Source organism: Eumetopias jubatus, unplaced genomic scaffold, assembly GCF_037043125.1.
Source record: "Eumetopias jubatus isolate StellerSeaLion01/CBP00866 unplaced genomic scaffold, mEumJub1_p1.0 scaffold_3, whole genome shotgun sequence".
Classification (NCBI taxonomy): domain Eukaryota; kingdom Metazoa; phylum Chordata; class Mammalia; order Carnivora; family Otariidae; genus Eumetopias; species Eumetopias jubatus.
This window is the reverse complement of record NW_028274809.1, coordinates 21,980,125-21,994,812: the sequence shown is the minus strand read 5'-3', so window position 1 is coordinate 21,994,812 and position 14,688 is coordinate 21,980,125. Positions and strand designations below refer to the sequence as shown.

Below are 14,688 nucleotides of genomic sequence, written 5' to 3'. Positions count from 1 at the left end.
CCCTCACCAATGCATTCCTGGTCACCTTGGTCAGTGTGTCCACTGTGCCTTCCTGGGTACCCCCTTTAGGAAAACATGAATACTTGATTGTTTACTGCAATAATATCCATGAAACATGAAATCAGCAAATTATAGGGTTTTCCCCCTGGTGAACATTAAAATAAGTAACTTTTAATATGGAAATTTCCATTCGTCTCTACCATCTGAAATCATCCTGTATACACAAATGAACCTTTGAGAAATACTACAGTGGTCAACAGGGAGACATTTAGAAAGTAGGAAAACCCTCCAGCCCCCTGCACATCTGTGGATCCAGGTCCTGCTGAACACTGTGTGAGTTCTGGAGTGGTCCCTGCAGTCACCCTTGAGCCTGTCATGTACTGCAGTGTCCCCTGGACCTGAGCACAGATCTGCCCTTTGACTGGCTTTAGGACAAGCGGGAGGTCCTTAAACCCATTTGCCTATCAGCTTCTTTACCCTTTACATTAAAGGGATTATGGAAAGAACAATCTGTTCCTTCTTATTTCTTGGAAATATCACACACATCCAACTGAAAAGTAAATAGAGAAACTTTTTAATTCCCTGCAAGGAAAAATTCCTGGATACTTCCATTTTTCTTATAATCACAGAGACATTCTTATCCTTACTCAAACATTACCAAAAATAAAGACAATGTTTACAATTTATTCTACAAAGATGCAAACAATCTCATCAAAAAAAAAAGCAGAAAGACAAGACACGAATTCCAAGGACAGACATGAAAACAATACGATTTTCAAAGATTTATTGTTTATTTTTTGTTTGTTTTTATTCATTTCACTATTTGTACGTTTATCTCGCAAGAGCCTACAGAAGTGAGGGAAATTGTCTGCAGGCTAATTTTAAACAACATGAGAGAGAGGTTAAGTGTTAAATATAAAAAATAAAACTTTTAGCTTACTTACTATACTAGAAAGAATCTTCCTGAAACATGTCAGTTAAATTGGTCTGCAATGCATTAAGAAATGGAGAACATGTATTTCCTCTAAGAAATATTTCAAACATTGTGTACACTATCAAAAGAGCTGGTCAGCAAGTTTTCAAGTCACAATCCCCTGGACAAACTAAAGACAAGTTACCTTTTACCTGAAGTCAGAAGAGCAAAGTCTGTAGGAGTAAAAATATTGCCAGTGTTCTCAGCAATCTACCCTTACATCTGACAGGTTCTGAAAGTCTATTCAATAAAGTGAACCATGATTTATTTCCTGCAAGCTCCTTGCTTAAGTGGCAAGTAACTTTCGAGGCTGGACTTCTCAGTCTGTGGAGAGAGAAGCAAGCCGTACTGGCAGCATTGCTCCATCTTGAAAATCCTCCTCCGAATGGGAAAAGAGTCCAGCAATGACCTTCCTTGCAACACTGCCCCCACACTCAGAGCTGCAAGTCTGCACTGCGGGTCGCTGGGCAGGGGCGACTCTCAGCCACTAAGCCAGTAGCAGATTAAAGAAAAGAGAAGGAAGTGGAGGTCAAACGTTTCAGTTGATAGATGCTATCCCAGATAACATAGCAAGGGCTCGTGGTCTAGAAATGGATGAGATGTCAAAATGAGGTAACCAGGTATTGATAATGTTGAGAATTTAAGATGCAAGTCCCACCGCTGAAGATGGAGCTTTTTGACATGGCGCTGCAAGGAGTTCTGCCTGGGATCGATCTATTTGGAAGTCTCTTCTGGGCAGCACTGTTAGATATTTCTATTACCTGCTACATCGGAACCTCTGAATAATCATGACTTATACTCAAGATGCCTCTGACACCTGCAAGGTTCTGAAGGATCTTCCAAATCAAAGAAAGGTCATATAATGCCTGGTATTAGTTTGGCATTAGCCTATATTATATAACGATTATTTAAAATTCAGTAATCCATATTTGGGCTCAATGATAGCACTATCAATCTTACTGTTTTCTTACCTAGAACATCCCATTCTCCCAATAGGCTTATTGCACGACCAAAACCAAAGTGGGGACAGTGGGTTCTTGAAATCTAATCAGCCAGGAGGAAAGATCCCATCGGCCCACTCCCTGATGCAAGATCACCAGCGTTATCTCAACGCAACCCGAACACTCCTTACAGTAACATCCTCTTGAAGACCAAATATTCCAAACCCTTAGTTTTTTATAGGATTTAGAATCATTTTTCACTTAGCTAACCCTACACTTGCTTACTGTCTTCTATATGCATTTGTCCAACTTGGGCTGGCTGTTGAGTACCAGTCGAGGGGAATCCCAATTCTGCCTCCTCGACTCTCCTTTACGGACTTGGAAACGGAAGGTAGTGCAGTTCTCTCTGGCCATCTGCCAGGCTTGAGACCCCAGGCTTCTTGGGGTAAGTTCGACTGGCAATTTTAAAGAACTCTTCTGCTGCATCAAGAGCAATGAGACGATCCTGCCAAAGATGCAAACATACAAATGTCAAGAACTCAACCATGTCAATGGGAAAACCAATCCAATAACAATACCTGCCCTAGAAATAATCACAAGCAAGTAAAACATTTCTTCAGTTTTTCTCAACAAATTTAGAGATGTCCCTTAACCCTTTGCTTACATTATCCAAGAAATGTTCCACACTCTTATTAGAGTCCCTTCAAATGCTTTTTTAATCTTAGGTTATATAAACAATGTTTCTCACATCTCTTTGACCTACAAACGGTTCAAAAAGCTGACCGCAGAGCAGAAGTGGCTGAAAAGTACAGATTCTTGAGCCACAACCTGAGCCTTAATAGGGCTGAGTGCAATCCAGAAACCTGAATATTTAAAGCCCTTCAGGTGGTTCCGATGCTGCTGGCCCCTGGAAACCAGCATATAAGATACCACCTCAAGGTGTGGTGTTGCTGGTGGTGCTGGAATGATGAGTATTTGGAATAACAGAAAAGAAAAATTTAAAGCAAAATGAGGGCACGTAAAAAATATATCCACTGGGGTGCCTGGGTGGCTCAGTCGGTTAGGCGTCTGCCTTCGGCTCAGGTCGTGATCCCGGGGTCCTGGGTTCGAGCGCCGCATTGGGCTCCTTGCTCAGCGGGGAGTCTGCCTCTCCCTCTGGCTCTGCCTCTCCCCTGCCTGCTCTCTCTCTCTCTCTCTAATAAATAAATAAAATCCTAAAAAAAAAAAAATACACCCACTTACCACAACAAAGAGGTATCTCTCCGAGAGCTCCCAGCTTGTTGGAAAAATACTGGTTTCTTCAGCCAGTTTTAACAATATCTCCCGCGCTTTCCTTGTGTTTTTAGAATCACTGATGGTGCTGAGTTTCGTCACTGACAACAAAGAGTCAGCTTCCTTTTGAAAACCTACAGGGACAAAAACTTTACCCCTCATGTAAATACAGTAGTCACAGGAAATGGCCGTCCTACAGGGGATTAAGAAGGCACCCAGATGTGGACTCCAAACAAACATCAGGAGCCAAGGCACCGTTCCATGGGCTCCCTCCCAGGTCAGTGTGACTGGTAGGGTCTTTAATTGAAGCTCTTTTGAGATTTCTTCTCGTTTAATTTTCTTCGTTAACTTCCCTTCCTAGTTAAGCCTCAGATCCTCACCCACTGACAGCTTGCCGTCCCCCCCTTTTTTTTTCTCTTTTGGCCCTGAAATCTCCTCCCACCCCTTACTCTTCCCCTACCTGCCTGTGCAGTTTGGGACCCGCAAAGTGGTTGTCTCCAGGCTTCTACTTCCCCAAGCCCAGATTCTCTTCCCCGAGGCAATATGCTTGTCTGGTTAAAATTACTCACCCCCAAATATGGAAGACTCAGAGATTTACACCTGCCTGGGGTAACTCACATTATAAAAGGAGACAATTAGGTCACAATAAGGTGAGTAAAGAGGGCAGGGGTCTGTCCCATCTCACTGTACCCCAACTAAAGCAATGGAGGCTGGCGACAGCAACTGGGTACAACCCATGTGAAAAGGTGTGATGCCAAGGTGTCCCGTTCTCCTTCAAGGCAGAAGGACGGAGGACTTCAAACTCGATGCGTTCATGTTTTAAACACTAAAACGAGGTCATTTTATAACATGAGGGGTCATGTTTACTGCATCACTTCTCTTACAAATAGTATTTCTTCCAACCTGCCTCTTCTTAGACAGCGGCTCCTAACTGGCCAATCATGCTCACCTAATTCAATCCATGACGTACACTGCCAAAAACATTCCGTGGCAGTGCCCACCTGCTTCCCCTGCCCTGGGATACTCCACACTGAGGACAAATGGAGTAGCACATGGCAAAATATGTCCTCAAGACACGGGCTGGTGGTAACAGAAACATCAGATGTTTGTGCTGGAGGACACAAGGAGGGCAAGCTTGGGGCCATAATTAGTACGCGGCAGCTCCCATCAGTCAGCCGCAGACGTGCCTTTTACACACGCATTAGAGAGGGAAGAAGAATGATCACCACTGGTGATTTGCACCATTCCATGATCACTTTCAGACTCACCTAAATCCTCTAAAATGCGTTTCCATCTATTTCTCACTTCCCTCCGAATCTGCCGCAGGGTGTAGATATCATAGTTGAGTTTTTGCCACTCCTGTAGGAAAATGAAAATGCAGCTTTATTTTTACCCCTGGGCCTCCACTGCTACCTAATTCCCAAACGGAAGTGAAACATGTGGGCCTCCTCTTCACCAGGCTTCAAAACCTTTCTGGAAAGAGAGGAGGGCACGGGTAAGAAGTCCACAGGAAGCCATCGGCTACCAGTTCTGGGGCATTCATTAAACTCTCCCCATTCCTGGTCTCAGTCTCAGTGCTCTTACCTGTAAAGTGGGGATAACAGTGACGACTTCATTCCGGACCGTTATAAAGATTAAAGGTATACAGGAGCACAACACCCGCACGCAGTGAACCCCCAATAAAACCCATGTATGACCAAAGCCATTTTATCCCTTGAGAAACCGAGGCCCAAAGACGTTAACTGGGGAATCCAATACCATGCAGCTAACTGGTACCAGAATTGGTATTTGAATCCAGGTCTGACTCCAAAGTCCATGAGAAAAACGACACACACCAAGAATTTATTTCTTCTTCCTTTATTATCAGAGTGAAGTAGACCTGGGAATCCCAAGTTTCTGGATTCCCAGCCAACATTTTCTTCACCGTATCTCATCATCACTCTCTCTCACTTCTGTTCCATGACAGGGCGAATCTTTCAGGCATTCTCCAGAACTATTAAAAAGCTATCATTATGAAAACTTCACTCTTATGGGCAGGCCATCACGTTGGTCCCCAAACAGAACTTGAATTTTTCAGGAGCCTTGGAATCTTTATTAAGCTAAGTGTTTCTTTTAAATGTCATGGACATTTATTGTTAAGGAGCCTTATCTATACAGAACAGTCATTTTATGGAGAATACCTTTTCCTTTCAGCAAAAACATTAACCACACAACTATTCTAATGCACAGCTCAAAAGAACATCGTTCTTAACGCTCAACTGAAGACTCAGGTATGTGATACTCTAACTTCTCGAACTGCATTTGTTTCAGGGATGACACTATTTTCCTATAGTTCCTGTCCAGGCTGGCCTTGCTCATTGCTAATCAACTTTTGTGACTGGCTAAGAGAAATCAATTTAGCTGCCATTCACAAATAATTAGAGATTCCACTTTGAAAAAGAAAAGCCAGCAAAATAAAGGGTATTTTGTTACGACTGCGTTTTAGGTCTTGTATCTAAGGATAGGCCATCAAAAGGGCATAGGATTTCAGCCATTTTTTAGAAGCCAGAAAGTGGGGGAATTTGAGTACTGTTTCCTGGTCTTCTGTGGGTTTGTTTTTTTTTTTTTTTGGTTTTTGAACCTAAGACGCGTGTGTACATGTGTGGGCACGAGTGTGTGGTGACTGGAGTCAGGGATAAAACCTGTGCCCTAGAAGAAAGCAGAGTTAACAGAGTCATCTTGGAAATATGCAACCCTGCCCTCACCTTGAGCATCGTGTTAAAGTGCATGATATATATAATCCCCTACAGAGTGTGTAAGTTGGGGGGAAACCTCAAGTATTGTTGTTCTCATTGGATGGGCCTTATTGTGCCACATCGGCCATTCAGGGCATAGCATCTTGGAAAAGAACATGGCTGCTGGAACCATACCGCCCGGGTCTGGGTCCAGGCTCCATCATTTCTTAACAGCCTGGCTTTGGGCAAGTTCATAACTGTGTCTCATGGCCTCTTGTGCAGCACGGGGACACAAGTACTACCGACCTCACAGGCTTATTCTGAGGATCACATGTGTTCATGCAAGGCCTGAAAGGGGTGCTTGATGCACATTCTCCTCCATGTCAGGGTAGACACGATTAAGAAACAATTTTCCAAGACTCAGGATGGTTTCTATCATGAGGATTGAGGGAAGTATCTCATCTGGGAGGACCTCCAGAAGAAAAAGTGCTCAGCTCTTAGCATCAGGTACGGTTTTACTCCTCCTGAAAACTGTTTCATCATTCTGGATGTTATTTGTAACTGGTCAGTTTCCACCAAGTGAAAATACAGAGTCCTTTGACAGAAAATTGATAGGATGTCGTAAGCATTTTTGAATGACCAAAATTTCAGGCTACTTTTTATGTCTTTATTCATGCTTTTTCTCTTCTCATCTTCTGTCTTGTGCTTCTCTCACTGCCTTTTCATGTGAGTTGCTTCGGCCCTTTTTGCTAAAAAGAAGATTGTAAATAAATAAAATATTACACAGAGCAGCACTGCGCTGATTCTCAGTGAAACGGGCGCTCCTTAAATGGAAAGTGATCGGGCTTTTAGAAACACTTGATTCAAGAAACCCACACAATCAAAAAAATCCGCAGATGAGTTTTGCCTTCTGTCTTCACACAACCTTAAATTATGTAACAGACCACTAGGTGGCTTCATTAACCTGTGATTCAAGGTCTCTGAGACGCTTTCGTGGCTTCTTCCGCTGATGCCCCAGAACTTGTTCCCTCAGCTCAAAGCAGACAAATCCTATTCTTTCAGAGCCCCAGCCTCACTGAGCCGTCCAAGCTTCAGACTTTTTTTTTTTAACTCTTCTCTTCTTGCTGCCCACCTATCAGCTATTTTGCTATTCTTAAATTCCAACACTGCATGTCCTACAAATTCGTTCTCTTTCAGTACCTGTTATTCTAATAAAAGCGCTTGATGGAGAAGCGACACTATGACATGGAAGAATCTGCTACGGACGGATCCCCACATGACGCATCAACTGACTTGTGCACGGGAAGTGCTTGTTAAGATCAACGGGATGGAACCATGCACTTCATATATCTGGATTATTACTGTTGTCTTTTGACAGAATGGTCATGGATAATAATCACATATGAAAGTATCTGGAAGTTTTGTGCAAAATGTAAAGCTCTAAAACCAGTAGAAGCATGGGTAGGGTTTTAACTAAGAATTGGCTTTTGATAAAATAAATGAGGAGGGAATTTGAATTTGTCTTTAATATGACCCCAAAGAACAGAATCCGAATGCAACAAATGAGAAACAGTGATGTACAAAATCTTACCCACAGCTAAACAAACTAACTCACCTATTCCCTGATACCAGAGAAAAGCAAGTCTTGTGGGTGCCCTGCAATTTTTAAGTCGTCACATTTCGTTTTTAGACAAATAATTTTAAAATAACAGAGACCGGGGGTGCCTGGATGGAGCAGTCATTTGAGTGTCCGGCTCTTGGTTTCAGCTCAGGTCATGATCTCGGGGTCCTGGGATTGAGCCCTGCGTCGGGCTATGTGCTCTGCTCAGAATCTACTTGGGATTCTCTCTCTCCCTCTCCCCCCCTCCCCTCTCTAAAATAAATAAATAATTAAAAAAAAAATAACAAAGACCAATTACTCTTCACAAGTGAGTTGAAATTCAAACCCACTAGACATCAAAAGTTGGCCTTATTTTCTAAAATTATCTTTTGTTTGTCTTTTGCGAAATCCTGATGTAATACAGTATGCTCATCTTGACACAGTGGCCTGAAACTTTAACAATAAGTCAATTAGCAAAGGTGTCATAAAATAAATAATGCAGGGGGTGGCTGGGTGGCTCAGTCAGTTAAGCCTCCAATTCTTGATTTTGGCTCAGGTCATGATCTCAGGGTCGTGAGAGAGAGCCCCACATCGGGCGGGGGGGGCGTCCATGCTCAGCAGGGAGTCTGAGATTCTCTTTATCCCTCTCCCTCCGCCCCTCCCATTCCCCACCCCGAAAGGAAGGAAGGAAGGAAGGAAGGAAGGAAGGAAGGAAGGAAGGAAGGAAGGAAGGAAGGAAGGAAGGAAAGAATTGGTTGCACAAGGTACTTGAGAGCCGAGTCCAAGTGAAAGACATGTGATTGAAAGTGTTACTTAAGGCACGTGGAGCAGATTCTTGAGGTGCTTCTCCTCTGTTTGTTGGCCCACCAGACTGAGGCCAGATAAGAAGGCTGAGGCAACAAGAAGACAGGAGATCAAAGGACTCTATTACTGTGAGGTTGTGGATGAATGGGACACTTTAAAAGTACTTCACATTTCTTGCTAAAAAAAGGTGATGTATGCATTTAGAGAAATGTACTCTAACAAGAGGCTCATATATTTTAAGTCATCTTAAACTCAGGAACAACTTCAAAAGTGATCAACTTATTTTTAGTTCTAAAAATAATATAATCACATGGAAGTAAAAACCCTAAAAGAACAGAAGGGTCTAAAATGAAAATGAAAAGTTTGCTTTCCTATCTTCTTTTTCTTACCTTATTCCTCAATAGTACACTCAACTTTGGCTGTATATTAGAATCATCCAGGGAGCATTTTTTAAAATACCAATGCACGAGATCCACCTCCCAGGCTGATGAAATCAGAATCCTTTGAAGGGGTGCCAGGTTTGAAATCCAATACCTTACGTCCGTCAGCATACCCCCACCGGGGCTGTAATGGGCACCTAAACCAGCTCCTCAAAGGAGATGCAGCTAAATCTGTGAGGCTCTCAAGAGCGACCAGGAGAGATGTTCTCCCTTCCCCTGGACAATGTAGTGAGAGGGTAAGAAACCTAGAACTAACTAGAACTGCTCCATCACTGTGACTGCCCTGAGCAGAGTCAGCCTAAGGAAGAAGTCAACTCTCAGAGGAGGACAAAGGTGAAAGAATCACAGAGAGAGAGAGCCTAAGGACATCTGGGCCCCAGGAGCCTATCTCATCTGAAGTCAGTCGTACTTCTGGAACTCTCTGTCATCCAACACAATTCCACGTCGGTTTAGACAACTGGAGCTCTTTCTCTGGTCCCTGCATCCGAAAGATTCACGTTACAAAGTGCACTCACTGAGTACATAAACAAAAAGGAAACTATAACTACCGCACAAAATATTAGTCTCACGTTTTCCTACCTCTGGCTCCTGGGGGAAAACGTTTGGCATATAGACCTATTTAGCTGAGCGAGGTTATGGCTTACAGAGAATGCAGTGTTAACGGCTCGATCTTTCTGTCCCAGAAGTGACTCAGGCAATGACACAAATATAATAGCAGTCCTTTTCTGGGTCTAGGGAACGCTTTACGGTGCCTCCCCTGAATTCTGTCCATCAGAGCAGAGCTTCTCACTTGGGCAAGACTGTTATAAGAGCAGAGAGGATGTAGCTTATATCTCCATCACTGATCTGATGGAGAGGGGTCCAGCTACCATTGACTTAACCACTCAATTCCCTTACTTAAAAACATATGTTGAATCTTTTCTGTCTGGATCTAATGATCAGTTCAAAGTTAACTTTTGATCCATAATAACTTTGAGTCAAAACCTATTCACCATCTGAAACCCAAGCATTAGGATATCTTGGTTTCTGTCTTTCTTGGATGGTCAAAAACCATCTTCAGAAGAAGAAGATGCTCATACCCAGGCTTAAATCCTCTTTGTCGTCACCTTCATTCCATATCCCAGGATCAGACGGTCACAAACTGAACTTTAAGAAATGGTCTTTATTGTATTTGATCGGCAAGAAGAGCCTTTCCCAAATTTTGCATGAGTTATGTTATTTCCCTCATGCTCAACTGCCAGTAGCAGTCAAGCCAGAATTCAAATCTACTTCCAAAGTCTACCTACCCTTAATTTAAAAAAGGAAACACGGCGCCTGGGTGGCTCAGATGGTTAAGCGTCTGCCTTCGGCTCAGGTCATGATCCCAGGGTCCTGGGATCGAGTCCCGCATCGGGCTCCCTGCTCCTTGGGAGGCTGCTTCTCCCTCTGCCTCTCTCTCTCTCTCTCTCTCTCTCTGTCACCCATGAATAAATAAATAAAATCTTAAAAAAAAAAAAGGAAACAGAAAAGAATGACTAGTTATTGTTGCTACCCCAACACAGCTTCCTTTTTCTTGCATATTTATGGTTTGTTTATGTCAGTTAGGTAATACATTTATATGATCCACAATCCAAAAAGTAATAAAGGCCCTGTCCCCCAGCCATCAGTGTCCTTTCTACAAATAAGGAATGTTACCAACTTCTCCCGCACCCTTGCATTTTTTTCCCCCATAAATGCTGGCATACTATATCCTGTACTTTTCACTTAATATATTTTAGCAATCATTCTGTATCAGAATATAAAGTTCCAGATCCTTCTTTAACTTGACTTTTTTACCATTTGGTGTAGACAGACACAAAATTATAAGAAACATATATATTTGGGGTGCCCGGTTGGCTCAGTTGGTAGAGCATGCAAGTCTTGATCTCAGGGTTGTATGTTTGAGCCCCACATTAGGTATAGAGATTACTTAAAAATAAAATCTTTAAAGGGGCGGCTGGGGGAGTCAGTTACGCGTCTGAGTTCGGCTCAAGTCATGATCTCAGGGGTCCTGGGATCGAGCCCCGCATCGGGCTTTGCACTCAGTGGGGAGTCTGTTTGTCCTTTTCTCTCTCTCCCTCTGCCCTCCCCCACTCATGCTCGCCCTCTCTCTCAAATAAATAAATAAAATCTTTAAAAAAATAAAAATCTTTTAAAAACGTATATATGTTTTATAGAAAATGTCCCCCCAAAATTACAATATTTTCCTAAACGTACCTCAAAACTAAAAAAATGCCTTAAGACCTTTTGCTTCCCCATCATTCTTTATTCATTCACCATGACGGTCATAAACGATCAAGGACTCACATGTGTCCTGCGCCATAGATGTCCCTTCGGGAATTTCCACTTCAACTCAACACTGACACGTTGGCTATAACAACATTGCCTTGTATGAAAGTTAAACATCTAGATCAGGGAATGGCATAGTGAATGGGACCCCAACACTTTTACTTGAAAATGACAGCTTCTTGGTAAAGTAGATCCTTTGAACACTGTTAACTGCTATCTCTTTCTTTCAATTTTTGCCAGTTTATATCATCTCATACTACTTTCTACTTAGGACGAAGAGAGATTCTCTAAAGGGTAGAAAAATCATATGGCCTGCATCTCTAGTCCAGTTTTCCTTCATTTTGTATGTGGTGGGAAATATCTGATAAGTCAGAGACATGTAATATGTGGAGGCACATCTGCTAACAGATTCTCTCATGTTTGCTTCTCACAGAGAAATGTGAGATGGAAAATACAGATGAGGGTAGTTTTGCAACTACTGAAGGGTACTCAAAACTGTTGATGTCAGTCTGGAGAAGCGTTTTCAGTAATGCAGGACAGGGCTCAGTGTGGGGGCCTCGTCATCATTTTTATCATTGACTTCGTGAAATCAGAGGCCACAGAGGTAGGAGAGATAGCTGATATACGGCAGGAGAGAAACAAGAGTTGAAAATATGCAACAAATAAGGCCTACAAAATAAAATCTATACATTGAAATTTATTAGGAATAAATGGGAGATATATCCTACTGTTAGGCTGAAACAGCAGAACACAGCCAAAGCACCCGATGCAGGGACCCACTTACACAGCAGTTCACATCAAAGACAGGTCTAGGCTTTGAATCAACCAAAAGCTCCAAATCCACCCAAAATGGGGCATTCAGTCTGCACTTCTCGGGCACTTGCTTTGTGCCAAGCACAAGTCTGGGCTTCCCAAAATAAATAGCACATGGAGCCTGCCCTAAAGGTAGCCCCCAAAACGAATGTATATTATACTGCATTAATCATGAGCATCTCTGCACTCCACACAGAACCACCAGGGGGAAGTGGGGGCGCTGCCTAAAGAGGCATCCTGTCCAACAGTGGTACAGCCAGGAGAGGGACCAAGAAGAGATGAGGGGCTTGGAAGCCATGTCATGGTGGTCTGGCTGACGGATCTGCAAACCACAGGCCTTTGGGGGTACGTGATGGCATTCCTCAAGCCTCGACAGCTGCTGTGTGGAGGAAGGATTCCTCTTCTTTTCTCTTCTCTATATACCCTCAAAATGCAGGACTAAGACTAACAGAAAAGCCCCAAGAAGGAAGATCAGTGGAAAAAGGAACTTTCTTTTCAGAATGAAGTCTTTGTAAGACAGTGAGCCCTTCATCACTGGACCTCGAAGGGATCATGTCTACAGGAAATATACCACCGTTGACCTCTATACAGCTTGGGAGTGAGGGGTGCTGACCTCCTGCAAAGTCAAAAATCCATGCATAACTTTTGATTCCCTGAACTACTGGGCACGTGGGTGGCTCAATTGGTTAAGCGTCTGCCCTTGGCTCAGGTCATGATCCCAGGGTCCTGGGATCGAGCCCCATGTTGGGTTCCGTGCTCAGCGGGGAGTTGGCTTCTCCCTCTCCTCCCCCCTCATGCCCTCTGTCGCTATCTCTGTCTCTCTCAAATAAGTAAATAAAATCTTTTTTTCTTAAAGATTTTATTTATTTGACAGAGAGAGACACAGAGAGAGAGGGAACACAAGCAGGGAGAGTGGGAGAGGGAGAAGCAGGCTTCCCGACGAGCAGGGAGCCCGATGTGGGGCTTGATCCCAGGACCCTGGGATCACGACCTGAGCCGAAGGCAGGCGCTTAACGACTGAGCCACCCAGGCGCCCCAAGTAAATAAAATCTTAAAAAAAAACAAAACTGAACTACTAACAGCCTCCTGTTGACCGGAAGCCTTACCATTAATATACAGAGTCAATTTACATGTATTTTGCGTATTATGTGTATTATATACTGTATTCTTAAAGTAAGATAGAGAAGAGAAAATATTATTAAAATAATAAAGAAAAGAAAATAGGGCCAATGCATTTACAGTACTGTACTGTATTTATCAAAATAAAATTCCTTGTGTAAGTGGACCCATGCAGTTCAAACCCATGTTGTTCATGGGTCAACTATATATAACTTTAAATTTCTAAAAAGATTTTATTTGTTTATTTGACAGAGAGAGAGTGAGACAGCAGAAGCAAGGAGAGCGGGAGAGGGAGAAGTAGACCCCCGGCTGAGCAGGGAGCCCAATTCAGGGCTTGATCCCAGGATCCTGGGATCACGACCTGAGCCGAAGGCAGACGCTTAACTGACTGAGACCCCCAGGAGCCCCTAGAAACGTAATTTCTATAGGCTCTTTCAATATAATATATTTTTCCTATATCAACTGACAAAGTCTAAAAGAATCTCAAGGCATTTACAAAAAAGTAGAGATAGAGGTAGACAGAGAGATAGAGATAATATGTATAGAGCACTTATATCTTCCCAGGCACTGCTCTAAGCCCTTTACATGTATTTACTCAGGTAATTCCCATGACGTGTGTTACTCTGGGAGATGGACTGTCACATCTTGAGAAGGAGAAAACTGAGACAACTTGCCCGAGTGCGCACTAGTAAGTGAGACCTGGGGCTTCGCATCCCAGCAGCGTGGCTGTGGGGCCAATGCACTTTGCCACTGTCCACACCGCCTTCTAAAACAGGAAGAGAGGGGACGTGTCGGCAGGTGGGAAGGGAGGAAAGGAAGTGGAGGAAGAGCAAAGAAGAACAGCTGACTAGAGAAGAAACCAACCTGAAGCCACAGCAGCTGTGCCCGAGGAGGAACCAAGAAAACACAACTGAAGTCTTGGGAGAGAACTTTCCTAGAGACCAGGTATTTCCAGGCTCTAGCCCAGAATGCTACCAAACCTAACAACAGCCTTCTCGAGGGCTGGCTTGCTGGGAAGTCGTGCTCGAGTCCTTCCTTTGGGGACTTCAGAGCAGGTGGAAAGGACCTCAACCCGCTCCCACTCGTCCTGACGCTTTCTTCCCCACGTCCTCTGTGAGCAGAGCGACACGGGCAAAGCCATTCCCTCCGAGGTGTGGGGTGGTAGGTGGTGAGGGGTGGCCTAACTGGCAAAGGTCTGAGATTCTGAGGACCAAGGAGAAAAAGTCAGTATTTTGGCCTGAACTACAATCGTCTGCAACGGAGAGCCATGAAACTCCCCATACTTTTCTGAAACTATGCTTCAGGCTCCAGGACTGGGTAAAAAAAAAAACCCTGGGTTTCCTAGACTTACCCGAGGTCCTTCCTCCGATCCTCTCTCTTGCTGCCCCACCTCTCATTCTGAAAGGAAGCCAGCCACATTAACCTCCCTTCCCTTGGAAAAGTCCCTGGGGAGCCTGCAGCCCTCTTCCGCCACACTGTTACCAGGATGCCTAACGCAGAACCCCAGCCATGTCCTCCCCAGAGCACACGGGACCGCCACATCCAGCCAGGGCACTCACTCACATGGCGGGCTTCCTCCTCCCAGACCTCACCAGTGGGCAGCTTTCAGCAGACACCCAAAAGCTTGACCTCATGTGCCATGTCCAAGAAAAAGGATTCAGGAAGGAATCAGCTCATTCTTCTTGAAAAGACAGCTGGGTCACTC

At 43.8% G+C, this 14,688-nt stretch overlaps 1 protein-coding gene across 1 annotated transcript in view; it reads right to left on the bottom strand.

Annotated features, from left to right (window-relative positions):
- Window positions 1-805: 805 nt before the first annotated feature.
- Window positions 806-14,688, bottom strand: part of MREG (melanoregulin) — a 55,317-nt gene continuing 41,434 nt past the window's right edge. The window contains exons 3-5 of the mRNA XM_028112216.2: window positions 4,455-4,545; window positions 3,157-3,320; window positions 806-2,419 (exon numbers count right to left, since the gene is read on the bottom strand). Coding sequence (XP_027968017.1) covers window positions 2,285-2,419; window positions 3,157-3,320; window positions 4,455-4,545 — 390 coding nt within the window. The 3' untranslated portion in view covers window positions 806-2,284. The remainder of the gene's footprint in view (window positions 2,420-3,156; window positions 3,321-4,454; window positions 4,546-14,688) is intronic.